This window comes from Thermochaetoides thermophila (assembly GCF_000221225.1).
Source record: "Thermochaetoides thermophila DSM 1495 unplaced genomic scaffold scf7180000011820, whole genome shotgun sequence".
Classification (NCBI taxonomy): Eukaryota; Fungi; Ascomycota; class Sordariomycetes; order Sordariales; family Chaetomiaceae; genus Thermochaetoides; species Thermochaetoides thermophila.
The window spans coordinates 2,817,160-2,843,682 of NW_006383036.1; the positions used below are offsets into that span (position 1 = coordinate 2,817,160).

At 51.8% G+C, this 26,523-nt stretch overlaps 6 protein-coding genes across 6 annotated transcripts; 3 read left to right on the forward strand and 3 right to left on the reverse strand.

The window, feature by feature from the left end:
- Window positions 1-779: 779 nt before the first annotated feature.
- CTHT_0057660 (uncharacterized protein) lies at window positions 780-4,440 on the forward strand (the record flags this gene model as incomplete). The annotated part of the gene is made up of 3 exons (XM_006696023.1): window positions 780-1,448; window positions 1,511-2,700; window positions 2,793-4,440. 3 exons carry the CDS (start codon window positions 780-782, stop codon window positions 4,438-4,440), a joined length of 3,507 nt encoding a protein of 1,168 aa, XP_006696086.1.
- A 738-nt stretch (window positions 4,441-5,178) lies between these two features.
- On the reverse strand, window positions 5,179-7,630 carry CTHT_0057670 (uncharacterized protein; the record flags this gene model as incomplete). The annotated part of the gene is made up of 4 exons (XM_006696024.1): window positions 5,179-6,114; window positions 6,191-6,892; window positions 6,992-7,358; window positions 7,539-7,630. The coding sequence occupies 4 exons, from the start codon at window positions 7,628-7,630 to the stop codon at window positions 5,179-5,181; spliced, it is 2,097 nt and encodes a 698-aa protein (XP_006696087.1).
- A 779-nt stretch (window positions 7,631-8,409) lies between these two features.
- Window positions 8,410-10,023, reverse strand: CTHT_0057680 (uncharacterized protein; the record flags this gene model as incomplete). Its single annotated transcript, XM_006696025.1, has 2 exons — window positions 8,410-9,559; window positions 9,626-10,023. The coding sequence occupies 2 exons, from the start codon at window positions 10,021-10,023 to the stop codon at window positions 8,410-8,412; spliced, it is 1,548 nt and encodes a 515-aa protein (XP_006696088.1).
- Window positions 10,024-12,723: 2,700 nt separating this feature from the next.
- CTHT_0057690 (uncharacterized protein) lies at window positions 12,724-14,665 on the forward strand (the record flags this gene model as incomplete). Its single annotated transcript, XM_006696026.1, has 3 exons — window positions 12,724-12,873; window positions 12,997-14,166; window positions 14,237-14,665. The coding sequence occupies 3 exons, from the start codon at window positions 12,724-12,726 to the stop codon at window positions 14,663-14,665; spliced, it is 1,749 nt and encodes a 582-aa protein (XP_006696089.1).
- A 2,505-nt stretch (window positions 14,666-17,170) lies between these two features.
- On the forward strand, window positions 17,171-18,995 carry CTHT_0057700 (uncharacterized protein; the record flags this gene model as incomplete). Its single annotated transcript, XM_006696027.1, has 4 exons — window positions 17,171-17,351; window positions 17,417-17,927; window positions 17,992-18,486; window positions 18,554-18,995. The coding sequence occupies 4 exons, from the start codon at window positions 17,171-17,173 to the stop codon at window positions 18,993-18,995; spliced, it is 1,629 nt and encodes a 542-aa protein (XP_006696090.1).
- A 321-nt stretch (window positions 18,996-19,316) lies between these two features.
- On the reverse strand, window positions 19,317-21,370 carry CTHT_0057710 (aromatic amino acid aminotransferase-like protein; the record flags this gene model as incomplete). Its single annotated transcript, XM_006696028.1, has 3 exons — window positions 19,317-20,743; window positions 20,803-20,836; window positions 21,008-21,370. 3 exons carry the CDS (start codon window positions 21,368-21,370, stop codon window positions 19,317-19,319), a joined length of 1,824 nt encoding a protein of 607 aa, XP_006696091.1.
- Window positions 21,371-26,523: the final 5,153 nt, after the last annotated feature.

The following is a 26,523-nucleotide window of genomic DNA, read 5'->3' on the forward strand; positions in this document are numbered from 1 at the left end:
GCAATTTCTCGCCGCCGACGGACGAGGAGCGCTGACTTGGTGACTGAATCGATCGATCGACCCGACCCGACACAGCACACGCCTCTACCTCATCTGGGCGCGCGAAGCCGATACGTGCAGCGTTCCGTGGCCGAGTGAAAAACACACGTTGACCTACCAGTGCGACGCCCGACCGTGCGATATCTGCGGCGCCAGAGTCGGTCTCTTGGGAAGTGATGGGTAGTCGCACCCCGCTCACGAGTTTTGCCTCTTGAGCTGTTGGTGCAGCAGGCGCGCATCGATCTATGTGCGCTTGGCCGTGGCTGCGCAACGACGATAAAGACAACGACAACCACGTTGGGTGTGGAAAGGTTAAAGTTATATCGCCGACCTGGAAGCCGCAAACTCTGCTTGATTTCACGGCATCCCTATCACAGGCAGTTTTTGGTCTCGCATACAGGCTGCGTGGGTCTGCCTCGTTTCAATCCATTGCCCGTGACATTTTCGTAGCGCGGCGCGCGCTTCATAGCCATCACCTGCAATTCATCCGAGAATTCCAGCGCCATCGCTTTAGCCATTGCGACTTTCCGGCAGCTTTTCGTTTTTCCTCTCTGACCCTGTTCCTGCATTGGCCGACTACACTCTCGCTTTTCGCTCGTGCTCTGCCTTCTAAGGACGGCCCAAACTACTTGCGCTTTGTTGGTAGCCTGGGAAGCAATACTAGCCCACTCTTGCCCAGCTGACGGTAACCGCCGACAGCGCGGCATAAAGGCCCGGTTGTGGCTGGACATCTTTGCAGAATGGAGGCACGCGCACATGGCGCCCTGCCAAATAACTATGACCGAGAGCGGTTCATCAACGGCGTCGGTGGGGATGACAAGGCATTGAAACGCAAGCTGGAGGAGCCACTGTCGGATATTACCAAGGAGCTCGACACGGTTATCGCTCAAAGCGATGTTGCCGTCGCCGATCCAAAGGGCCAGTTGTGCCCTGACGCCGATGTCCCCGACGAGATGGAGCATATCACAGATGGCATTCTCCCTCTCAACCTTTTGCTCATTCGGCTGGCCGAGTTTTCTCATTCCAAATTAGAAGAACTTGTGACAATGCTTGCCTCGAAGCCCGTGCCGCAACATGCCGTCAATGGGAATGGCAGTCATTCTACGTTGGTCGAGGACGCATCTCCAGAGAGCCAAGAAAAGAAACGGCTGCTTCTTAACACCATCCAGGACTTGCACTCCAGATGGGTCAAGGCATTGGTTATTACAGAGTGGGCGAGAAATGCTGAGAAGGTCGGCAAGTTGATCGACATCAGGACCCATTTGTTCAAGAAGTTGGAGCTGTATCCCCAGGTTTTGAACGATTTCATCAACCTTAAACGCGACATGGCTTGGGCCAAAGTTCCGAGTCCAGATTTGAAAACTGCTTTACACATTCTCACCCACGGCGAGGTTACGTGGATGCCCGACGTAGGTCCCCGGTGTTTGGGTTGGTTGTAGCGGGTCATTGATGCTAACATGGTCTTGTCCAGTTCAACTTTCTCGATCCTCCTCCCCTAACGACAGAGGAAACATTGCGGTGGATCAATGACATGAATCTAGCCCTTCACGCGCGATTACAGCTTGAAGAGCACGACAAGCTCCCGCCGCCATTCAAAAATTACACTATTGACTCCGGACGAGTTACATTCAGAGTTAGAGGAGAGTTTGAAGTGGATCTAAGCATATCTGAAGAGGATTTCAGCGAGCAGTTCTGGTTCATCAACTTCCGCTTCGACTTCAGCCCGGCCCCAGCCGAGCTAACACCGGCAGTTCGGTATTGGATGACAGAGAAAGTAAACAACATTCTGAAAACAGAAGGGCTTGGCGGCTGCTACAAGTATTTACACGAGTTTACTTTGACACAGAAGATCGCCGAGCTTCATCGCCAGGCCATTGCGCTGAATAAAGGGCGATGGGCCAACAGCCTTCGGGTAGAGAAGCTGAACCGGAATTTAGGGATCCATTACTGGGCTAACCGCTTGCACTCTCAAAATCTCAAGAGCTGGATTATTATCGGTGTCCACAGTGGTGAAGATCCGCAAGGTCTTGAGGAGCCGAAACCAAGCTATCTCATGGTGCAGTGGTTCCGCGAGGGCGTTGAGCAGTTCATCGACATTCCATTTTCCCAAGAGAAGCTATCCATCGAGGAAATTCTGGAGTTCGTCACCGCCAAGCATGTCGGCTATCTGCTTTTCTCCCTCTTTAGAAAATTTGACGGGAAGCCTCGCTTCACACAGGGAAAGAAAGCTAGGCTGGAGCTGAATGTTTGGACACAGAAGCCCGAAGACTACTATCTCTCCATGCAGCTGCTTGATGACGAGGATCTCAAAATCCAGGTTAATCCGTGGATGGGCGACTTCATCACCACACCTTCAACTGGGCCTTGGAACCGGACTCTTAACTCACTTGGGAACCCAGCTGAAGAGGGCTCAAAGGAACTGGAAAATTTCCGTTATATTTACATCATATCGGTTCTCAAGGCACAGGGGAAAAGCCACGGCTGGTCTGTTGTTCGATCTCCAATTTCTCAGGACGAGCTCAGGAGCATCGTGCATTCAGAGTCGGCGTCGTCGCGCGAGACTTTCCAGGCGGCGTGGACAAGGTTTGTTGATTGGGACCCTCAGTGGTATGCCATGCGAAGCATGAGCCTCGCAGGCGATCAATGGTGGCTCGTTGAGGTGTAAGTGCCCTTCTCCCCCTCTGGCTTTATCTCTCCCAACAGCTCTTCTGTCGTCTCATCATAGCCTTCCCCACTAACCTTTTCGGTTTCAGGACCTCGCAAAGACAGTCTATCAGCGGAAACCGGCTGGTCTTCTTTACCAAGATGGCGCCATGCTTCTCGGAAGAACGACTGACAGACGGCTTCTTCAATGGACTACGAGACCATAGCAGACGTCTGATAGCGGAGATAACTAACCTTCGGGAGCTTTATCCCGGAATTACTCCGAGTCAGCTCCGGAAACTGATTGATCCCACGCGTCAACCACCGGTCCTCCCTGTGAAGGCTTCCAAGATCCTGGGCGATTTTGGAGGCGCGGACGCCCAATCAATTGCCTGGCTGAAGGATCCTGTGTGGCTCATATACAGGGGATCGGCGTGCGATACAAGAGTGTCAGACAGCCCACAGCAAAAGCGAACGCAACCAGTGCTGGATGTGTTTGAGGCGTACTTGGATGTCACCGATCGCCGCAGATTCCAAACACTGAATCCACGTCTCGATCGTGATATCCTCTATAACCCTTACACTGGCCGGTTCATGTTCCGCCTTCGTGCCAAAATGGGTGTCCCGGTTGTCCCTCTGCTTGGGATTCGTGTAAGGCAACTCCAGCGTTTGCTCGACTTCCTTGAAGGACTCCGAAGAGTCGGTGATCAAGCAGTTCCCGAACGAGTCACTCTTCGCGAGATCGTATTCAGCTATGGCGCGACACGAAAAAGGGATTCTACTAATCAACCTAAAGTTCGTCCTTGGAGAGTTCGACTTGATCTCACCAAAGAAGAAGGCGTGGGAGTGGTTCTTGAGAAAGGAAATCCCCACCTCAGAGTCATCAACCGTCTTGAAGACCTCGTAAACAGTCAGAAATTCTACTCTCTAGCAACTTATCTCACCCTCAGTCTCCCTCTTTTCAGAGCATTTGAGCAGCTGGAGAACGCATGGCAGACGGCACAAGAGAATGGCCGAGGATCTTGCTTCATCCTCCACCTGTCCTTGGACAAGCATACTATCCGTTTTGTGCTACCTGGACACCAGAGACAGATCAGTCTCTTGATCCAGCCTCATGAAAAAGAGGGTAAACTCGTTTGGGAAGTTGGTCGGCCAAGACATGATCCAGAACTTTTGAACGAGAATTGTGAGTTCAACCGCGTCCTGAAAGAACGGGTTTGGACCATCTCTGGCAGTGGGTTCAAGGGCCTTGTGACCGGTGCGGCGGCAGAGCCTGATGAAGGGATTGAGCGTCTCCTGGTTCTCATCAGCGACGCCGTTCTTCACTTAAGCACTTCGCAGCCTGCCACTGCTCCACCACAACCGCCTCAAGCACAACCATCACAGCAGGTCCAGCAGGTCCAGCAGCAACAAGTCGTTTCACAGCTGCAGCCACAAGCACAACAACCTCGATCAGCGATGCCTCACGCCTCGGTAGGCCAGCAACAGCCTCATGGTGCTCCTGCCCCGATGGCACGGTTTCCTCCACAACAACAACAGATATTCCAGCAGCAGCGCCCACCACAACCTCAACCTAACATGCATGGAGGCCAGATCTCGCAGCCTAACATGCACGGGGGACCAAAGCCACAACTACAGGGACAGCACGGGCAACCAGGCCAAATGGTAGCAGCACCACAGCAGCAGGGTCAGCGGCCTGGCACGGGCACAGCAGCGGGTATGGGTAGGAGCAATGCTCCGCTCGTTGTGCTAGACTGAGCTCAGGTTTTGTCGCGCCCTGCAGTGGATTCGATGATTTTCACAGAGCATTGTTTGCATGAGAAGTTGGAAGGAATATATGAATGAATACTATTGCGGAGGCTAGATGGTGTAGGACCTGGCCAAGGTCATCATGGACAATGTATCTTCGGAGTACATGCTTTGTTAGTCTTTTCCCTTTCGCTTTCTTAGTCTCTTCTTCCTTTCCTTTTTTGCCCCAGTGTACAACACCACCAGGTCGGGAAGGAGATGGACTAAGTTATTGCTACATTTACTACTGCTATTAGGGTGATGAATCTCGTGGGAAGAGGCGGGGAGATTAAAAAGGATCATCATGGGTTAACATCACTGAGCTTGGGCGGGCAGGGTCCTGGTCGGGTGCAAGTCACCTTGTTTCACAGGCAGCGACACAGATAAATGGAATGATACCAGGTGCATTTGTTTCCTCAGTCTTGGTGCGTGTTTAGCTGAGTGCGCTGAGTCAAGCACCAGCCTGTTGGAAGAAACCTCAAAATGGGGGCCCCTTTTCCATGAGCGTGCTAAAGTTCCATTCAGACGTAAACATTCCGCATTGTGGGATTATATCTTCCATAAAATAAGACAAAACGTTTCACATCTACAGGAATACAGATATTGTACATCACGTACTAGATTCCTCCCTTATGTACCTATCATCAGGTACCTCTAAGCGATCAACCGCACTACGCATCTACACCCCATCAACCCGGCCTGTAGCTCTTACTCATCCTTCCCATCCTCAAACGCTGTGTTGTTGACTTTATTCTTCCATGTCCACACTCTTCCCAGAGCATCAACATGCTGGTACAGGTCCTTCCCCATTGTCGCCCCGCTATTATAACGCAACGGGAGAATCGGCTTCGGGATGATCTCCATCGGCTGGTGCAGCAGCGGCGTTGTCAGCCGATCCAGCCCCGTGTCGCCGACCCACACACCCGGCCAGTCATCCTCTGTCGGGATGCCAGCCGCCTTGTGGACAATTTGCATTGCCATGTCGCGCGCCGCGCGCAGGCAGTGCAGTACGCCAGGTAGGGTGTACGATTGCCCGGCGACGGCCAGCCGGCCGTGGAAGTTGCGCTCAAGCTGGTCGCGTGCCGCGTACAAGTGGTTGACGTGGCCGACTAGCATCTGCGGGATGCACTGGCGGCAGAGCTTAGCGCGGGCGACGGCTTGCGCGGAAATGGAAGGGTCCAGGTTGAGGTGCCGCTCGACTGCTTGCTTGGCGAGCTCAATGGCTGTTTCAGAATCGGGGAGGAACTCGTCGGGTAAATCGTCCCAATAGTGGCCGCCGAGCATGACAGTCAGCTTGGTGCCAGGGACGGTGTCGGCACCACGGTTGGGGGGGTTGGATGGATCGACGGGGGAACCGTCAGGGTTGCGAATGGGGAATTCACGGTCAGAATCGAAGATGACGCCAAGAAGGCATTCGGGGTTGCGGTCGAAGCCGAGGGCTTGAGGGAGGAGGTAGCCGAAGCCGTGGTAAGGATGATTGAGCAAGGGCTGCGGGTACCAGAGGTTGACGAGTTGAATGGTGACGGCGGGGATGTTCTCCAGGGCAGGGAGCTGACCATTGGTGATGTTTGCGAGTGTTTGGGCATAGAGAGTTGAAACAACCTTATCATAAGCGACAGGCTGCTTTTCGGTTTCTGTCGTGATCTGAACGTAGGCAGGGACAGGGTGGTCAGCTCAAGGGCAAAACGATTGCAAGAACTCCAACAGGATCGATACGTACGAGAACTCGGTCAGAAGCTTCATCATAACGAACTGACTCGACAGGCTCGCCTAGTTTAATTGTGACGTTGGGCTTGCTGCTCAGGTCGACAGCAAGGGCATCTGTGAAGGTTTGGAACCCATTCCGGAACCAGATACCGCTGGCATGGAGATACTTGTTAGCCAGATCCCAGATGCCCTGGTTCCGGCACAACACATCCATCAGCCGGTAGTCAGTCCAGTGCACAGGGGTGTTCAGAGCAGACATTGAGTCGGGACTGCCCTTCCGCCGGTACGAAGCAACCATGTTTTGCCAGGGCCCGCTCAACAGGCTCAGCTTCCAGATGTCTCCGCCCATGATGCCGTGGATGATGGCCGAAGCTACCCTGTCAACCTGATCGGGACGGCCAAGTCGCGTGGATATGAACTGCCCGATGCTATAGTCGGCCTGGTGACTGGATATCTTTTCCAGCATTGTCACTACCTCTTTGTTAGATTTCAGGAGATTAAAAAACGAGGGGATGATGCCCCGGAAGGCAGGCTCCAGTAGCAGACGAGCAAAGGTAACTAGTGACCGGATGGTCTTGAGGGGCTGGGAGAGCGGCTTGAAGGTCAGGTTGTTGGGCATCGTGACCAAGTGATCCGGGTAGTACAGAAAGCCACTAGCATCTACCTCAAGACTCGTGGAGTGTCTCAGCTCGTCCGCAAGACCGAGGGCGTGAACCTGGCCAGAGCGAAGACCACAGCAGTCAGTAGAAGTTCCCCGGGAAGAGATTGTACAGCCTCAACTAGATGGGCTTCCGAAGAGAGAGGGGGAACGAACCAGCTCATAGAAAATGAGATCATCCCATTTAGGGGGCCCTGACAGCTGGGTCTGCGGCTTGACCATACGGGCGGCGCCCTCGAAGCGAACAGTGCCCTTGATGCCGTCGGGCGTCTGCACTTCAACCTCCTTGGTCTCAATCCAGCCGCCCAGGCGATCACTCGCCTCATAGAGAGTAATTTTAGTGCTTGGAAGGAACTCGGAGAGGTAAAAGGCGGTGGTGAGACCTGTCAGGCCTCCTCCGAGAACCGCAATGTGCGCGGGAGCATTTGGCGGAGGAGCAAACTGTGGAGGACGCTCCCTGTCTACCACATATGGTCTCCCACGATAGGCCATTCCATTTTCTGTGAATTTTGGCTCATAGCTTCTGTGTCGCCGATTAGATGGCACCGGAAAATTTGGAGAAAGCGCCGTCAACGTAGATGCTGGCGCCACAGCGCGCGATGAGAGCCCCAAGAGAGCTGCTTCACCAGAACTGGTAGGAAATTGCGAACGTAAATTTAAAAGATGGAGGCTGGAGTGAATGTGTTGCCGGCAAACCGCCGACGAGACGCTGCGCTTGAAGGCAATGTTGACCTGTTTGCCGGCATGTAATTGGCCCCGTGTCCGCGCTAGACAGCGCGTCTTGATTGCGTACATTGTCGAATGTTGTTCATAGGCTCATTTGTCCCCAACCTCATTCAGAATTTTGCTACGGGAGGTCAATGGCCGGCTATGTTTCTCGTCATAGGTTGGTGTCGAGGTTGAATCTTGCAATGGCCGGTCGACGGTTCAAGTCCCCATCATGGCGTGTTCGATTAGTACGTACTTGGTAACTTTCATGGTAGCGATCACTTATCGATAACGTAAAATACGAAATTTACGCAGTGTTTGCACAGCCCTTAGCCAGAAGGGCTCTTTGGTCAGGAGAGTCCCGACACCATGAGCAAAGATCGACTCCTTGAGAAAGAGAGCAGCAACAATATTTCTATTTTTACTTCCCAGCTGCTTGTTACCGACAGCCTTCGCTGTGAAGAGAAATTCGGTCACCACTAAGTAGAAAAGGAAACAAATCAAAGACCACAGGCCATGTCATGTCTAAAGGAACCAGTGTGAGTCCCGTCTCAAAAACCGATTGTATGCCTCTGCTTGCCCATTACCCGTCTCCCTGAACGCCGATCTGGTGATATAGTACATTCCCTACAATCCCATGTGACCATTCCTGAAGCATAGAATATCATCGATATGTATGTATCTTTTTGTTTTTTTCTTGATGATGGTTTCTTTTGCAGGCAGGGACCTGACAGCTTTCTTCAGAGCCCGCGCCCGACCTCGATCACTGCCATGCATCTGTTCTCTTTATTATTCCTATGCACCCGCCATACGCAACCCTTCAATCTGATTGACAACTCTGCTTCTTTTCCCTTTCTGAAAACCCTTTACATGATAACCTCCGTCTCCGTCTGGTTCTCCTCCTGCTGTCCTGAGCCAGGCAGCACCAGCTCCTCGTTGCCCGTATCATTGGCAAACTTGCGCTCGCTGACATGCTCCTTGGCACCATCCGCCGTCCACACTTTGTCCTGGAATGTGCCGCGCTGGCCCTCCTCGTGCAGGAAAGGGCAGCTGCGGTTGGTGCAGGGCCGGAACTTGCACGGCGTCTTGAGATGAGTGAACTTGCAGCCGGGTACCTTGCACTCACCACCGTTGCGACACGGGGGCATTGTCGGATGCCGGAAGGCGCAGAGAGGGTTGGCGCAATTGGGCCAGTACTTGCAGTCTTGCTCGCTCTGATGGGCCGCCTTGGCCGCTGGTGATGGGTGCCGGCCCACACATTTACGGTTCTTGCAGGCCACACCGTAGCTGCAAACGTCCTTGACATCGATCGTGATGCCGGGAGGCGCCGCGGGAGATTGATGCGCAAACTTGCAGTCCTTGTTCTGGCACCTCAAGTTGAAGCGGCACACCGTCTCTTCTGGGTTCGGCTTCGCGCCGGCCATCTCGGCGTCGCCCTGCGAAGCTCCCTCAGATTGTGTCCCTTCGGAGCCTGCCTGCTGTGACTGTTGCTGTTGCGGGTGCGCATGGCTGCCGTTGTGCTGTTGCTGAAAATGACCGCCACCACGACGGAAGCCGCCGCCCCTGCCACCCCGGCCGCCGAAGCCGCCACGCATGCTGGCCTGTTGCATCTGAAGCTGCTGCTGCATCTGCTGAAGCATGAGGTTCTGCTGTTCCATCATAGCATACAGCTCTGGGGGCACATAAGGGGTGCCGTTAGGAGGCATAGGGGGCATGCCATTCATTGGATTCATAGGCATTGGACCGCCGGGATGCGGCATCCCGCTCATGTTAGCCATGCCGGCAGCAATGCTGGCCATACGGGTATTGGTCGTCCGAGGCTGCCTGCCCACACCGAGCCTGGGACCAGCCGGCGGGCCTCTGCTGATTCGCTCATTGCCAGACTGCGTGCGCACGCGGTGAAGGACGGAATCTTGGGATCGGTCCATGGCACGGCTGATCTGACCCATCAAGCGCTTTTCGCGGCTGCCGCGCATCATGTTATTGCCATTGCGCATAGCCTTAGGACCAGTAGGCCTGTTACATGGTTAGTACTCCTGCGAGGGCACTCGGTGAAGTGGCTAAGAGGGGAGGAAGACATACGCATTCAAGCCCGTAGCAGGCATATCGGTCGAAGTGTCCATGTTGACGTCGCTTGGTCCAGTCATTGACTCATCGCGGATCCCATCCATGGCGTCGCCAGACGGTGCTGCCGAAGCGCCGTTGCCGGACTGGGAGCTGAGGGCAGCAACCTGCTCAGACAGCCATCGCGCAAACTTGGGAGCAGTCTCATCTTCTGGACCTAGGCCAAGGAGGTCGCCCTGGATCTCTTGAACGATTTCGGCCTCCGTCTTGCCATTGGCGAGCATGAGGACAAAGTATTCGGACATGGCAGAAACCTCAGAGCCAGGGCCGGCCCAGCCCAGCTCTGCGATCTTGCCCTGGATGGCCGTGTTAAGGGCATCCGCAAGCGGGGTGCCGAGAGCGATCTCGACTGACATGATGGAAGCTGAATTGCGATGCAGAGGTTGCTGAAATGACAGTACGAAGGGAAAGGTGAGCTGGACTGGTAGTAGGTGACCCTAAGCTCTTGATATGCGATGGCGACAGATGCGGAAAGCGCTGACTCCCCGCGTGCGCGACCCGCTGCCGTGGCGATGGATAAGGTCGATTAGAGAGCTAAGGAGAAGCAGGTGAAGTCGGCGACAAAGACAGGCAGAGCAGGCTAACAGTGGGTGATCTTTTGTCGTCACGGGCCGAGGGTCGACTAATCAAGACGCGACGTCGGTGGCAAATCGCAGAGCGCCCGTGGGAATCAAGGACGTGGAAATCACAACTTAGCGCCTCAGCCGTTCTGCCATACGCTGGATATGGCTGTCTCAAGTCCTGTGCCGATGCGCTGTCACCAGGAGCGTGGAGGAGGTTGGGGTTGGAGTTGATGCCGAAGATTTTATCAAGGACCAGCAACAAAGTTGACCGTTCGCACGCGAAGAAACAAGGCTCAGGGCCTTGCTGGCCTGGGCGTCCTTCCTTGGGTGGCTTGTGCGGCGAGTGGCATAAATCACGTGATTAAAAGTTTTTGTGCTTGGTGTTCGTTCTCCGTCCTGGTGGTGGCTCAGGTGGCTTGTGCATCAGTGTGGCTGCAACCTCATACGCATAGCCACATGACAGAATCACCCAGGACGCCTATCACTTCTACTGTATTTCCCAACCCTTCGTACCCTCGCATAAGGTAGGTAACTGCTGCAGTAAAAAGGATCCATATACTACCTGTACAGTTTTGTACAACTTTAGCTTCGTTGAACTGATAGCTGAACACTTTGTTAAATTTCCCGGCATGCAGCAGACGGCATCAGACGGAGTCAACCGATCTTGCACAGATGCTGCCATTACATAGCAATTGATCTATATTACACCAACTGTTCCGGTTATCTTGAGTCCTCCCATAGTCTTGGTTAAAGCCTTCATCATACCAAGAGTAACATTCAACATTCAAGGGATGGACTCGAGAAAAAAAATAAAGCCAAGATTCAAGCCTATTTAACTCCAAACCCAGCCATATGAACCTAACCTGGCATCCAATGTAAATGCTTTGTTAGTCAAACACGACCCGTGCTGTAAAGTCTCTCGGAAGGCAGCCAACTCGGGAAAATGGCAACCTGTAGACAACAAAAAGCAATCCCTTATACACGAATGTGAGAGGCCCCCAAGACACAGATGCCAACAGTTATATATGTGCTCAGTTTACCTATCTAGCCGACCGCTGTTTGGTGTTATTTTGAATCAGGACAGGTGTGGCTGCGGGGCCGTAGCCTGCAGCTCAGTGGCATCCATTCATATCCAATGCCGTCCCTGCAGATGCAGGACAGTAAAACAGCAAAGGGGACATCAGCCGGCAAACATGGGAAACTCTGAACCAGTGGATCTCCCGGGCCGAGAGCTGGGCACCCATCCAGCCCGTAGCATAGCCCAGCACTGACTCGGCAAAAGTGCCACATCCTCAAGGCTGGCACTTGTGCCAACCAGCCGCCAGTGAATCCAATCGATGATCGACGGATGATCTGGGGACTGCTCCAGTTTTGGACTGGGATTGCTGACTTCCAAATGCCTAAGTGTTTACATGATGGATGCTCACTCCAGACAATTGATCTGGAATAAAGTTCATGAAGAAAAGCAATGAATGAATTAACAAAAAAAATGATAACAAATATGCCACTTGGTGCTAGATACTACGTAAGCACCACGGCATGCACTACGGTGACTCCCTGCTCTGCCCATCCTTCCCCTCCTGACACAAACAGGGCTGATCACTGCCTGGGGGGTGTGGCTGACCAGAAAAGGAAGGACAGGCAGGCACTTAGACGTGGCTTACTCGGAGACTTGGCAGGCTGGCAACATGCTCCACAACAGCACATGCCAACGACGAGCGCTGCTGTGGCCAGCAGGGCAAGTGTCCTGTCCTTCATGCAGCTCTGCGGTTTCCAGTTCCAAGATTTGAATTAGCGTTGTCCGATCATTCCACGTTCAATGTTCTTAGTCATACTCCTCATTTCCCTCACAACTGGAAGAAAGAGCATCAGGGCAGCTGACCAGCGCCGCGGCAGAGCCATACATCCTTTCTCTCTCGTGGGTCGGTCGGTCAGTGTGTGCGTTCTCCAGGTGTTCTCCTGGGAAGCTGCTGCTGACCAACCGTTCATTGAGGACTTTTGTCTCGGGTGCAAGTGTACCAAAACCAACCGTTGCGAGCAACGCGCAGTCTCCCGTTCCATCAAGGACCCCAGTCCCGCCAATCTTCATCACAAACCCGTTCACAAAGCATCTCCCAGGGACTGCGGCCAGCCTGTGCCACTGTGCAACGCTGCGGGCTGTTTATTCTGGGACCGATTGGTTGCCCCCCAGCCAACCGTTTTCCCCTAATCTGGGATAATACACAAGATAATGAGCCCCTGGCAAAGGTTGTAAGGCCTGAAGAACGAAGAAAAAGAAGGGTCCGGCTTTATAAACATTCCACTGCCTGCCCGCCTTGTCTGCGCTGTGCTGCTTACCCCTTCATCTGCGTACTCATCTCGCAGCTGACTCTTGAGTGTCTTGCTAAGCCATTCCCTCCCCGTGATTTTTTTTGATATCCCAACCCACCAACAAGCAAAGAATCAATAATCAGCGAGTCATCGAAAACATTGAGAACTCATGAAGTTGTCATGATGCGGTCGTTATTACTTTCTTCGCTTTGCGCCCTTCTCATTGCGCTCCAGCCCGTTGTGGCCGTCTGGCCGATACCCAAAAAGTTCAAGACGGGCAATACTACCTTGTTTCTACATCAAAATCTGGAGATCAAGTATAATGACAATCTTGTATGCTGGACTGCTCTCTGTTCTATCGTTTCACCTTCCTCTCCCCTTTTTTACGGCCCTCAGTCCCACTCTCATGTATGTCCCGGAGAGGGAATGACTGCTAAATCTTTGATGTACCAACAGACGCAGTACACGTTCGGCTACGAGGCTGCCACTTTCGACAGCCACGACATCGTCCGGGCTGGTGTATCCCGGGCACTCTCTACTCTCTTCGGAGAGCAGTTTGTTCCATGGATGCTGCACAAGCCTGGCGACAAGTTTGAGCCTGACGTGAATGGGAACCTGAAGTGGATCAAAATGCTTGAGATCACGCAGACAGGCAAGGACGACAGCGAGAAAATATTAAAACCTAAGGCCGGAGAAGTGGACGAGTCATATAATTTGACTTTGAGTGCGGACGGAGAAGTCAAGTTGACGGCTGTTTCGTCAATCGGCGTACTCCGCGGCCTTGAGACCTTCATCCAGCTCTTTTACCAACACTCAGCCGGCACTTTTTGGTACACGCCGTACGCCCCAGTGGAGATCGAAGACGAGCCAAAGTTTGACCATCGGGGCCTGTTGATCGATACATCTCGTCATTTCTTCCCCGTCGATCATATCCTGCGCACTATCGATGCCCTGGCATGGAACAAGATGAACAGGTTACACTTCCATGTCACCGATTCACAATCGTGGCCGCTCGAGATTCCCAGTATGCCGGAGTTACACAAAAAGGGTGCCCATCACCCAGCATTTACTTATTCTCCAACCGACGTTGATAGGATCTTCAAGTACGGTGCTATGCGTGGTGTCCAAGTCTACTTCGAGATCGATATGCCCGGCCACATCGGTTCCGTCGCTCTCAGCCACCCAGAGCTCATTACGGCATGGAATGCCAGGCCATATGATGCTTATTGCGCTCAGCCGCCTTGCGGTAACTTTAAGCTCAACAGCACGAAAGTCGACGAGTTTGTTAAAAGGCTGTTTGACGACCTCTTTCCAAGGATTTCGAAATACACCAGCTACTTCCACACGGGCGGTGACGAAATCAAATACAAGGCCTATACGTTGGATGACACTGTAAAGTCTGACAAGGAGGACGTTTTGAAACCACTTTTGCAGAAGTTCTTTGACAAGAGTCATAAACAAGTCCGCGATGCTAAGCTCACACCGATTGTCTGGGAGGAGTCGGTTGAGAAATATAACCTTGCGTTGGAGAAAGATGTGATCGTGCAAACGTGGACGGGGGATGGGAAAGTACAGAACGTGACAAGCAAAGGATACGGGGTAATTGACAGCAATGTGAACTACTGGGTAAGTCGATTAGTTTCACAAGAGCTTGTAATGAAAAGCAAGGATGGCCACTAACAAATGCTATCAAAAGTACCTCGACTGCGGCCGCGGCCAGTGGGTCCTCTTTGACAACAATGAGTACGCTAGGGGCTGGCCATTTAATGACTGGTGTGGTCCCACAAAGTCATGGCAGCGCATCTACTCTCATGATCCAAGGGCAAATCTCACAGCCGAACAAGCGAAGCTGGTGCTCGGCGGTGAGGTCGCAGCCTGGAGCGAGACGATCGATCCATTGAACTTTGACCCTCTCGTCTGGCCCCGAGCCAGTGCCGCCGGCGAAGCGCTCTGGTCTGGAAACAAGTTGGAGTCAGGACAAAACCGCAGCCAGCTGGAGGTTGCCCCACGGTTGTTCGAATGGCGCGAGCGCATGGTGGCAAGAGGCATCAGGGCAGCACCGCTCACACAGCTGTTCTGCACCCAGCGCAGTCCTGAAGAATGTCTGTGGGAAAACCCGAATTAGAATACTCCAGTCTGGTTCTCCATCCTGTGTTCTTGCTTGGCTGAGGAGGGGTCATACCTCCTTTTGTTCTTATCCTTTTCTTTCCCGTCTTCCTATTTACATCCAGAGGACTTAAAAAGGGTTTTGCTTTACAATGTATAATATCGCTTGGGCCACTTTATAGGCTGAGGGGGAAATAGGGGGCGAATACATAATGGACTACTTACGGATGTGTATCTCAGGGTGCCTCAATTATGTAACGTTGTCTTGGCTTGACATGTTCGGAATTGACCCGAGATATAGACATGAGTAAGACGTTGCGAAGGATTCGGGAAGGATCCGATCTACCCGCGGAACGTAACCATGGCAAGCCCTCGCATTGCAACATGCCGGGATTTGTTGAGGTCTTGGGTTGTATGAGGCGTTTAGACAAGATTTCGTCAAAGCTCGTCCCAATCCCTAGAAGAGACTGTGATCAGGAAAGAGGTCAAATCCGTATACTGATAGTCTCTAGGAACAATATGGAGTGCCATAATAAAAGTGATTTGGAAAGCGGCTGTGTCCTTGCACAGGGGTAGTATTCGATACGCAGGGGTCTGGTTTGTTGGCAGCAACAGTCCTCCTGATACCACCTGCCTGCTCGAGTCGGTTGTAACTGGAGTTCCATGACGGCGACCCGGCAACCTAGCAGAGTAACTAGAACACTACCTGTACCTGCTATCCGCACTCAAATCATGTTAGCCTTTAGTATCGGCATGAGTCCGAGATCTACGTACCTTGAAGAGCCGGGGTTTCAAGGGTTGGGATGTGGGTGCTAAACAAATCAAGAGTAAAAGCGGAGATTTTCCAGAGGATCAAAAACTGTAGTGAGGGGAAGGGTTTTGAGATGTGGCTATAGTGTAAGTTGTCAGTAGAGGAAAGTTCATCCGCCCACATAGTCTGCTGGAGGGTTTGAATGAGTCAGTTGACAAGAGGTAAGTCTCATATTATCTCCATCGTGTTGATCAACAAAGCATAACCCATTCAGTTCGGCAGCTCCATACACAGCTCTTGACAGTATCAGCACTGTGAACGTGCCATCAGGGCCCAGGATCGGAGCGGCTACGAAGCTCTTCAAGGCTAGTGTCCTGCGGGGCCCCGGGTTTTTCTCCTGACTGCCCGTTAGCGACATGGCAGCCTCCTTCAACCGCCAGAACTCCATCTGCCAGTAAGAGCTTGAAATGTCAAAATCGTCATCGGGAGCCCATTAGTTCTCAATTCCAGCGATCAGCTCCGGGATATTTCGATATTGACAACATTACCGAGCATGCTATTCGACAAGGGCCAACGCGTCCCGCGCGTTCCACAGTGTCACTGAGACTGAGACCACGCCACTGACCACAAGATTCCCGGCAGCTAGGGTTGGCACACCGTAACAGCGTATTCGAGCGCGTACCTACGTCAAACACGAGTGGAGAACCTCGGCTCCTCCCTCCGTCCTTTGCGGGGTTGTTGTTAGTTGTAATCGTTGGGGCTAAACTCAAACCTGCAGGTCCCCGGACTTTGACAGTTTGAGATGTGGATCGCACGTCCCGAGCTGCTTCCCAATATGCCCGGTATGTCAAAAATTCCATCAAGTTTTGGAGAATGACGTCTAGGAGGTCCCGCAGATCGCGTGCTTTGTTTGGTCTGTGGCTCCCGTGAGGACTGGGAACAGCTTTGTCATGGATGCTACACGGCAGATCTGCCCTTCTTACCAACATTTATTGGTACAGATAGGCAATATGCTCCCGGTAACCACCAAATTCGACGCTTGAATTGCGTTGTTCCGATCTAACAGTCCAAGTCGAGTATCTACCCGAATTCCCTGAATGTCCGGTTTTTTTTTTGGATACAAAACCTTGTCCATTTCCACAACGAGCTGTTGGATAGTGTTGGGTTAGTTCCCACAGGTGCACAAAGCAGAGACTTGTAAGAGGCTCCGATGGCTTTCTTTCTGTCCTGTCAAGCCAAAACAACGGGGCCAGACTGACTTGGAACGTAGAGACACTAGCCGTTAGGGTCGCATCACCATTCCTCGCCCCTGCTGTGTTAGTGTGTATGAGGTCCTCGGATTTCGGATTGGTATGAAGTCCGCCCACCCTTCCCCCGCATGGTCTGGCCATGGTTCTGTCCGTTGTGACAGTGTCTGGGATGGACGAGTGTTGGCCGGAAACGATCCGGCATTGCATCCAAATTGGCTGGCTTTAAAACACTCAGGACCCCGGGTTCAACCCCGCTACGGTCTGTCCTTGGTTGCAAACATTTTGAACTGAATCCAGCTCTACTGTGTGCTTTCCATCTCTCGGACTACAGGGCCGGCCGTGGATGCAATCTTGATATCTTCTTGGTTGCTGAGCAGCCTTTAGTCCTTGACCACTCAATCTTCCCCTTGCCATCTCTGTAGCAACTGGCCACTTAAGTCTTTGTTGCAAAAGACACAAGTCCCTCCCCTGAGATTTAAGTCGGAACACGGAATCAGCTATAAGAGAATCCTCGTCTTCGAAGATGGGTCTGATTGAGACCTTCATTGGCCATATCTCACCCAAGATTGTCTTGGCCTTAGTGCCAGGACTGTTTTTGGCCTGGCTGCTTAACACTCTAATCATCAAGCCGGCATGGCAAGAGATCAAGTTGGCCAGATTGCCCGGTGCCAGGGCTCCCAGGATGTCGACCAAACTCCCTTTTGGTGGGCAGGCCCCGTCATTGCTTAGGGTAGGCGTCACTGCATAATTAACACTAACATGCATTCAGGCCTTGACTTCCTATGGACCAGTGTCCGGGCATCCATGAAGTACAAGAACCTTGATTTTTGGCGGGAGAGCTTCAAGAAAGTTGGCTCCAACACCTTTGAAGCACGCTTGTTTGGCCGCAATATCATCTTCACTATAGATCATGAGAACATCAAGGCCATCCTGGCGACGCAGTTCCACGACTACGGCAAAGGCGAGACCTTCCACAACGAGTGGAAGGACTTCTTGGGCGACAGCATCTTCACTACCGACGGCACCCTCTGGCATAGCAGCCGGCAATTGATCCGCCCTCAGTTCATCAAGGACCGGGTTAGTGATCTTCATGTTTTCGAGCGGCATATGCAGATTTTGTTCCGTGCCATTGCCAATGGCGGCCCTCTCCATGGTGAAGATCAGCCCGTCGACTTGGGAGCCGGTAACGGAAGGCCAGTTGACATCAGCGATCTGTTTTTCCGGTATACCTTGGATGCCTCGACAGAGTTCTTGTTGGGCAAGGATGTCAAGTCACTCAGGTTAGTTTCTGACATGTCTATCTTGCTTTGATTTACGCATGAGCCTGACCCCTCATGTCTACAGCACTCCGGTTCAGGACTTTGCCGAAGCCTTCGGCGAAGTCCAGCGTGTGCAGAGTCTCATCGCGCGCGCTGGCCCCCTCAATCGGCTTGTCTCTCGCAAGACTTTTTGGGAGGGTATGAGGGTCATCAACAGCTTTATCGACACTATCATCGATCGAGCTCTGCAGTTGAGCGATGAAGAATTGGCAACTAAGAGCAAGAATGATGTGGGCTACACGTTCCTACATGCTCTGGCAGGCTACACACGCGACCGTACCGTGCTGCACGACCAACTCATCGCCGTTCTGCTCGCAGGCCGCGATACGACCGCATGCACGCTATCGTGGACCATTTACGAGCTGGCGCGCCATCCCGAGTGTCTTGCTAAGTTGAGGGCTGAGATCCTGTCGGTCGTTGGTCCTGACCGCTGCCCAACGTATGAAGATCTCAAGAGTATGAAGTACCTGCAAAATGTCATGAACGAGACCCTGAGGCTGTACCCCGTCGTTCCGTTCAAGTAAGTTCATGGCAAGCATTCCACGTCAAATCTACCAAAGAATCAATGAACACTTAACACTCCGCAGCGTTCGTCTAGCCTTGAAAGACACCACTCTCCCTCGCGGTGGCGGCCCGACCGGTTTGGAGCCCGTCAAAGTCCTCAAGAACACCCCGATCGCCTACTCCACGATCTGCATGCAACGCCGTCCCGACCTGTATCCTCCCGTTGGACCAAACTTCCCTCCTGTCGAAGTCTTCTCTCCCGATCGCTGGTTCCACTGGCAGCCGAAGCCATGGCAGTACATCCCGTTCAACGGCGGTCCGCGTATCTGCATCGGCCAGCAGTTTGCGCTGACCGAGATGGCGTATGTGCTGACGAGGTTGTTCCAGCGGTATGAACGGGTTGAGAGTCTGATGGGACCCATCGACGGGGGCAACCCGAAGCTTAGAGCGGAGGTCGTGCTGCAGCCGGGAGACGGCGTCAAAGTTGCATTTTGGCAGGCCAACAGGGCTCAAGGGGAGAAGTAAGATGTTAGTGTAAAAAAGGGTGGATGTCGGTAAGGAATGGCAAGGGAACTTGAGGGGCATTGACTTTCTATATATAGTCATGATATCACAGGGTAGGTTCTCCTATCACTATCCGTTAATGGATGGGGAACATGATGATACCGTTCATTAGCCGCTCAGCATATATAGTCGTCTATGTGAAGCTACCCATGAGTACTGATGCATGAAACTTCACTCCTGTTCTTGCGAAGTCCGGTCTCCTGGTTATAAACCCTCATAAAATTGCATTACCACCTTACAACTTCGTCAAGAGTCTTACACTTCCTCTTTTGCGTCCTTCTCTTACAATTTGAAACTCTCTTTGATCGCCTCGCCAAACCGCCGGATTGCTTCCCTCATGTTCTCCGGTGTCGCGGCGGCAAACGTTGTCCGGAAGAAGAGCTGTGACGGAGCTGTGTGATGCTCTGCCCGGAACCAAGACCCACAGGCGACAAGTACACCCTTCGCAATACAGCTCTTGAAGATCTCCTCCTCCAGTTCCAACACGCTCTTCTTCTTTGCAAGCGGGTGCTTCTCATGGTTTACCTTCAACCAGTGGAACATGCCCGCCATCGGCAGATCCCAGCTGACGATCTCCTTGGGCAAGAATGCTTCGCAAGCAGCCACCATGACGTCCCTCCTCTTGGTGTACTCCCCACGCAGGTTCATCAGCCACTTAAAGTAGCCCTCGTGGCCCCATGTCTCATCGAGTAGCTTGTGTAGGATGACTTGTGAGAAGCCGCTGGGACCCTGGTTGGCGACTTCAGCATGGCGAATGAAGCGCTCAATGATCTGGTTCGATGCCGTCACCCAGCCCATGCGCGACCCGGGCACGACGACCTTGGAGAAAGAGTCCATTCGCAGCACTCGCCCGTCCACATCCATGCTGATGTACGTCGGGATCAGTCCATCAAGGAACTCTTCCACATCCGCCTCGCGCACGCTCTCTTCACCCGGCTTAGCCATCTGAAGGTAGTAGTACGGCTCATCCTCAATAATAAAGACATCATGCCGCCTACACACCTCATAAATCTCCCTTCTCCTCTTCTCCCCTTGCGTCGCCCCCGTCGGGTTCTGCCCCGTTGGCACGGTATATAACACATGCGGTTTTCTCCCCTGCCTTCTTACATCCCACTCGCTCAGAATCCGATCCATCTCCTCGGGTAACAACCCCTCGGCATCCATCGGCACACCCACAATATTCACCCCCAACGGCACAGCCGTCTCTAGTGCCGTTGAGAAGCTGTACTCATCCGTCAACAGCCCATCTCCCTCGGCACAGAACATTCGCAGCGCCTGCTCCAAGGCACCTGTGCTGCCTACCGTCAGACACACCCCCCAATCCGCATACGGCGGCGCCCCAATCAACTCAACATGCTCTGTCACAAAGCGGGTCATCTGCGCAGACCCAGTCGCCTGCGAATAATTCAGCGCGATAGAAAGGTCATACTCAGCGGGCTTGGGGCCCCAAGCCGTTGGCCGCTCGGGGAGAGGCGTCGGTCGCGAGGCCTCGTACTTCTCGATGGTGATGTCCATGCCGCGGGGGCCGAGGGTGTCAGATTCGGAAAAATGAGGAGGGGTTGGGACGCGGAGGGATAGCGAGGAGATGGGAAAGTACTCGGGGCAGGGGAGACCACCGCCGAGGGAGATGAGGCCAGGCTGTTTGAGGTGCTTGGCGGCTTGCTTAAGTTTGCAGGGGGCGCGGAGGGTGGATTCTTTGGTGAGGTGGTCTGGTTGGGGTTAGGCTTTGAGTGGTTTGTAAGTGAGTTGAGGGAGAAGAATGACTTACGGTCCATGCGCTTGGCTAGGGGTTTGCCTGTAGCCTAGATAGTAAGCTTAATTAGTTTTACATTTATACATACGTGGGCTCAAACCCCGTCAATCATCAGATGAACTCATCCTAGGTCATCCGTCATTTGATGTTCATGAGCCATGTGTTGAGGAGTGAGAAGTCAGAAGTTTCAGGGGTTGAGCAAGGGTTAGGGTTAACTTACGGGGCCCTTGAACATGTCCGCATCACTGGCCGCCGCTGTTCCAGCAATCAACCTCCCGGCCTTGGCCCGGCGTTCCCGAATCTCGGCAAGAGTAACTCTGTGCCGGGGCGGCGTGGTGATGGCTGCGACGGTCGGCTCATGTTGATGGGCAATGTGGCTCGCAGGGGCTGCCGTGCTGGCATTGACGGCTTCAGAGTGAAGGTCACGCGATTGATGAGATCCGCCGTGTCGGATTCGTGACAGTTTTGTGGCTTGTTCGCGACGTAACACCAAGCATGTCGCTGATGTTACCGTCGGAGATGATGACCGCAACTGAAGCGGCAATGCCCTGTGGACGGCGTGAGCCCGGAATGCGCTCCGCATGTGGACGGGCAAATGTGGGCCGTAACGGTGATGTGACAGGGAGCACGATGTTTTCGTGTCAGGAAGCCAAGATGGACCAGAACGGGGTGACGTCTGTAGATGGGTGTGTGCGCTGAAAGCTTCAAAAGCTGACGTTTGCAGAAACTTCGGAAATGAGAGAAACGGGAGAAAGAACACTCTGCCAGGAGACAGCTAGTGTAGATAGGATAAAAAAAAGCTTAGATATGGGATCACGGTTTATCGGTCAATGCCGTGCAAGGGTCCGTTCCATTCTCCTAGGATTCTAGTCTCCGCTTGGAGTAACCATCAGCCTGTGTACGTGATAGGGGCGGCGCCATTAGATGGCGGGGTTGGACCAGCAACGCCCGAGGGTAGCCGTTCCTAACCCTTTGGTGTTTGCGAGTCAACACCAGGACAGCACACCGCTCTAGCTGAAGATAAAGAGTCTTGTAACCACAAAACCTGGGCTTAATTCAGTGGATCTACATCACAAACCTTGTTTGACCAACTCTATCACTCGATGCTTTATGTGGCTTTTGTCTACGGATCCATACAAATATATCTATATGTTGGGAGCAATTTTGTTGTTTAATTTCACCACTTCCCCCCACAGGACCCACCACCTTGCACTTGGTCTTGAGACATTGGGTCATCAAGCCAGCACGATGTGACGAACAATAATAACTCTCAAGTCAACATGCCTCCCGGAAAGCTAAAAGAGATCCCCCAGAAATTGACCGCTTATATCTCTAATGCGTCTAATATGGACAGGAAGAAACGTATACGCTCTATGATGGCCAGACATCAATCCCCCCGTTCCATTAAGAGACCAGGAACTCGGCAGTCAGCACCAGGCCAAGTATGTGACTTGGTTGCTTCCAATGCCTAAAAGAAAGCCCCTCCTACACCTCGAACCCTAAATAAGGGTTAAGCTCCGTGTACATTGTGCATGGGAAGGAAAGGATGCTCCGTCACTCGAAAAGATGGTCGATCGGACATAACACCTGATCTTGTGCTTTTTTTCTCTTATGAAAGACTGTGTCCATCGGAAGCCTAGCGATAGGATCTGCCCGAGGGCACGATTTCACAAGTGAAATGTTATCTGCTGGTGGAAGAACTGTCGCGTTGTCCACAAACCGCCCAGTGGCGATTCCAGTCAGGAGCTATATCCACATCTCGCAGTCCAACTTGGTGTATATCAACTCAGCTGGCCATTAGTCGAAGTTACTTGCCAGTTTGATCCATAACCAGAGCTCTTCTGTCATATGTGTCGTTCAACACCGGCAAACTGGACAGTACATCAAATAACTGACCACTTGACCAATAATGGCCTGTCGGTGCGTCGAGCAGAAAAGAATGGATACTAATTCACTCACAGCAGAGGAGTCAAAGAACTTTGGCTATGCGCATAAATTGATGCCCGCGCAAGGTCGCATTCTGCGCTAGTAGATAGGGGCAAGATATAGACTGCTTTTTGGCTGGTGGGAATGCTTAGCGGAGAGTAACAGTAGCAAAGGCCACAGCAGCAGTAAAAAGTGGCAACCATCAAGTTACATTCTCTGCTGAGGGATAGTTCAAATAATATGGTCAAAGTGAGCAGGACTAAGGGAAAGGACTAGATATACAGCGCCAGTTTATCAATATATTAGGGAAAATCTGCAACCGTCAAGTGTTGACTTGTTCATAGTGATAACTTGCTTCTTGAAGGTCTCGGAGTTCAATATGTGAAACAATAACGCTTCTAGCCCAAGAACAACTAAGGCACTGTGCCACATTAGTGCTTGCTTATCCGGATCAAGTCTTATTTGCTCACATTGACAGCGTTTGGATCTCAGGGACATAAATAACTGCCCAAGGACACCGAAGCACGGTGCCGATGACTGAACCAGAAGACAGAACCTTAATGTTACGATGTCACTCTTTGTGTAAACTAATCCCTTGTTTCTAATTGGAATAGATAATATGATTGCTGTTCATTGTGTTATCGGTGTTCTCTGAGTTAAGAGCTTCACCATCCCTACTTTCTGATCGCTGGCGAGCACAAGCTAAGCAAGCAGGGAGTGGTGCTGGTATACTTGGATAGATGAGTAGTGCACAGAAGGATAAGACTGTAAGGGAAGGTAAAAGAATTTTGCTTCTTTTTCGGGCACAAAAGCAAGAAGGAAGAATAAGGGGTAAAGGGTTCATCAAAACTGTAGGCTAGGAAAAAGACGAGTCTAAGTGCAAGCAGAATGGTCTCGTATGTCCCCCATGTAGTAATGAGAGCAGGACGGGAGACAAGGAAAGAAAATGTCAAGAAGCTTCGAGGGCTTACGCTCACTAGGAAGTCGAGGAAAACGCGTACCAAGATTCGACAGCTCCAAAACAACCCAAGAAGTTGTAGCCCGGGTCAATAGCCCTCACAGGGCGACCGCATTGCCAAGCATTGAATGATTCGCAGGGACCCCCAGCTTTCGAATATCATCAGCCTGGCCCGCGCTCCATGAGGCTCAGCGAAAGTCGCATTCCATGTGAATAGTGATTCCAGCTTCATCGGCCAAACATAGTTTCGAGGCTGTTGGAATATGGATTCTCTAGACTGTTCCCGCTTTCGCAAGTCAACCGATATGGCAACTGCGTGCTTCAATTGCCCGGCGCTCAAGGTCTGATGCATGAGGGCAGACATCCAAAAGTTTCTACACCTCGCGCTTCAGCATGTCCACCGCATTTGGTAACATGCACGAAAGGCAGCCAAGATGTCCATTCGATGTCTTTGCGAGCTGAATATTGAACAACAATCGATATGTTAGAGTTAAGCACTCGACTCTGAGCCCCTGAGCGAAAGCCATATGTGTCTTGAGTCAATACCACTTTATCCGCCGGATTTTCGGGGCGACGGCTGGCCGTTCACTTCCTCTCTTGCATTGTACCAGAAGTGTGTACTCCTTCGATACCCCACCAGTCTACAACCAAATCAGCGATATAGCAACTGCCATGCAACGACAATCCCAACCTTTATGCCCTAGCCAAACACTCAAGACAGAACAAATATTCCTAGATAGCTGGTCCTCGAACGACTGGTGTTGGATATCGGGAACTTGGGAAATAGGTATCGCTTGTCTCTGCAGTCTTGTGAGTTGGAAATACAGTGTGCAGGCAGTACCGCGCGCTTTGATTCTAACGACTCAAGACAGCCTGTCAGTCTGTCTGCAGCTTCCCACACTCCGAGTAGACTCGACGATATACTAATGAGTGTTCTTACCACATGTGCGGCCTTCGGATACTGTGTCTCATTATTCAGCCATAGAGGGTAGACGCAGGATCGACGCCAATTTTCCGTTTATACATGTGTGTTTGGCTCTGCCATCATTTGGACTGTATCATTCGACAACATCCTCAAATGATCATTTTGGGGTATTTGCCCTGGACAACTTATTTGGCTATGTCCATCAGCACTGCGGGCCACAATGCATATATATCGGTGAATATGTGTTTCCAGTCGCTTTGTTATACATAAGCTTGGTATATATTTTCGGGCTATATGATGAGTTCTATGAGGCAACCATATCCTTGTGATAAATATAAAACCTGTTGTTTGGACTTTCTACGATAATGCCCTCACACCAAGGACTCGCATCTAATCCCTAGAACGACACAGTGGTCTCAACTTTGCCGTATTGCTTTTCAAAGCGTTACAGTTCGTAGAGAGATGGTGGTTTGTAATGCAGCTACACACTTTGTCAATAACTATGGAGAAACTCTAGACGGTTACGACAGGTTTCAAAAAGATCACGGTTGTCAAGAAGGTATCTGTTTCCCTATGTATCTCAGGGGAAAAAAATCGAACAATCCAGGAATTTATGAAACGAGATTATGGTCACTATTGTTGGTGTTGACAGCCTGGCTGTTGTTAGATGGGGTCGTAGTCCATCACCTGCAACAGGAAAGATCGTGGTCTCAACGGCCGTATGAGTCGCAACCATCAAGCATGTATATTCTTTTCTTTGTGACGTTATCAGGCAGGAGATTGTCACACACTCCCTGATGAGATACAAACTGCAGTAACCAGCCGGCAGTTCATGATATCCTAGAGGTGGCTTCTTCTTTTATGATGCATGGAACCTATGGACAGCCAAACCATTCAAAGAGTTTACACAGAACAAGCTTTTTGACACAAACTTATCAAAAGCACCAAAACATCCCGAATTAAAGCGCCCAAACCACAGGTGACGAGATAATTCCATGTAAGAAGACCCGGCATTCCATCATTTGTTAGTCCGTGTAGACTTTCCAAGCCCAGAAACAAACATTGACGAAAAGTACATCCGGAAACAGCACATCAAAGCCACCGTAATATATATAAAAGAGACGCCAAAGTTATCTCCACGATGCAAGGTCTTTGCGATGACCCGCAAATGGTGACCTTAATCTCCTGCATATAACGCCTGAATGACTTGCGTCGACACCATTTGACTGGACTCAACCCGAATACTAAGGGCGACTGCTGTTATTTGTGGTTTTGGTGGTAAAATATGGGAAGTGTTTGGGTTGTCTTCAAGAGCCTGGAGATCCCCCGCCCACACCTTCATTATTTCCAACACTCAAGTCGTCACCTGCGAACAGTATCGAAGAAAGTTGTGCTTGCAATCAAAATAGACTCATGTTGTCAGGTACGAAACCTGGAAGACTGCGACTTTATTCATCCACCAAGGTTGTCGAGAAGTCCGTGTCTGTTGGTGGTTGGATAGGCTGGATGCTGGCGCTTTCGTGATTATGAAGATCGTGGGCCTGTTCAGCAGACTGCTCTGAGGTGAGCGAATCTCGGACGCAGTTTAGCGCGGGTGAGTTCCAGTCTGAGCGAATGGGAGACCTCTGAGATGGCAACTCAATGGAACTTGCAAGTGTGGCGCTACTATATCCCGAGTAATGGGAAGGCGGTCCATCTAGACGAAAGTAGATGTAGTCGTTAAGCATTGATTGATTTTGCTGCCGCCAAGTCATCCTTGTCGACTGTCGCCTGTACAGTGCAACAGGGGCAAGCGACAACATCGTGTTGAAAAGCGGAAACCATCGGGTGAAGTCGTCTGGGGAGGCTTTCGTAGCTGGTTGGAGGACCAGGAAAAGAAAAAACAAGCAAAGCCCAATGAAATGGGTGAAAGGGCCAAGGCTAAGTT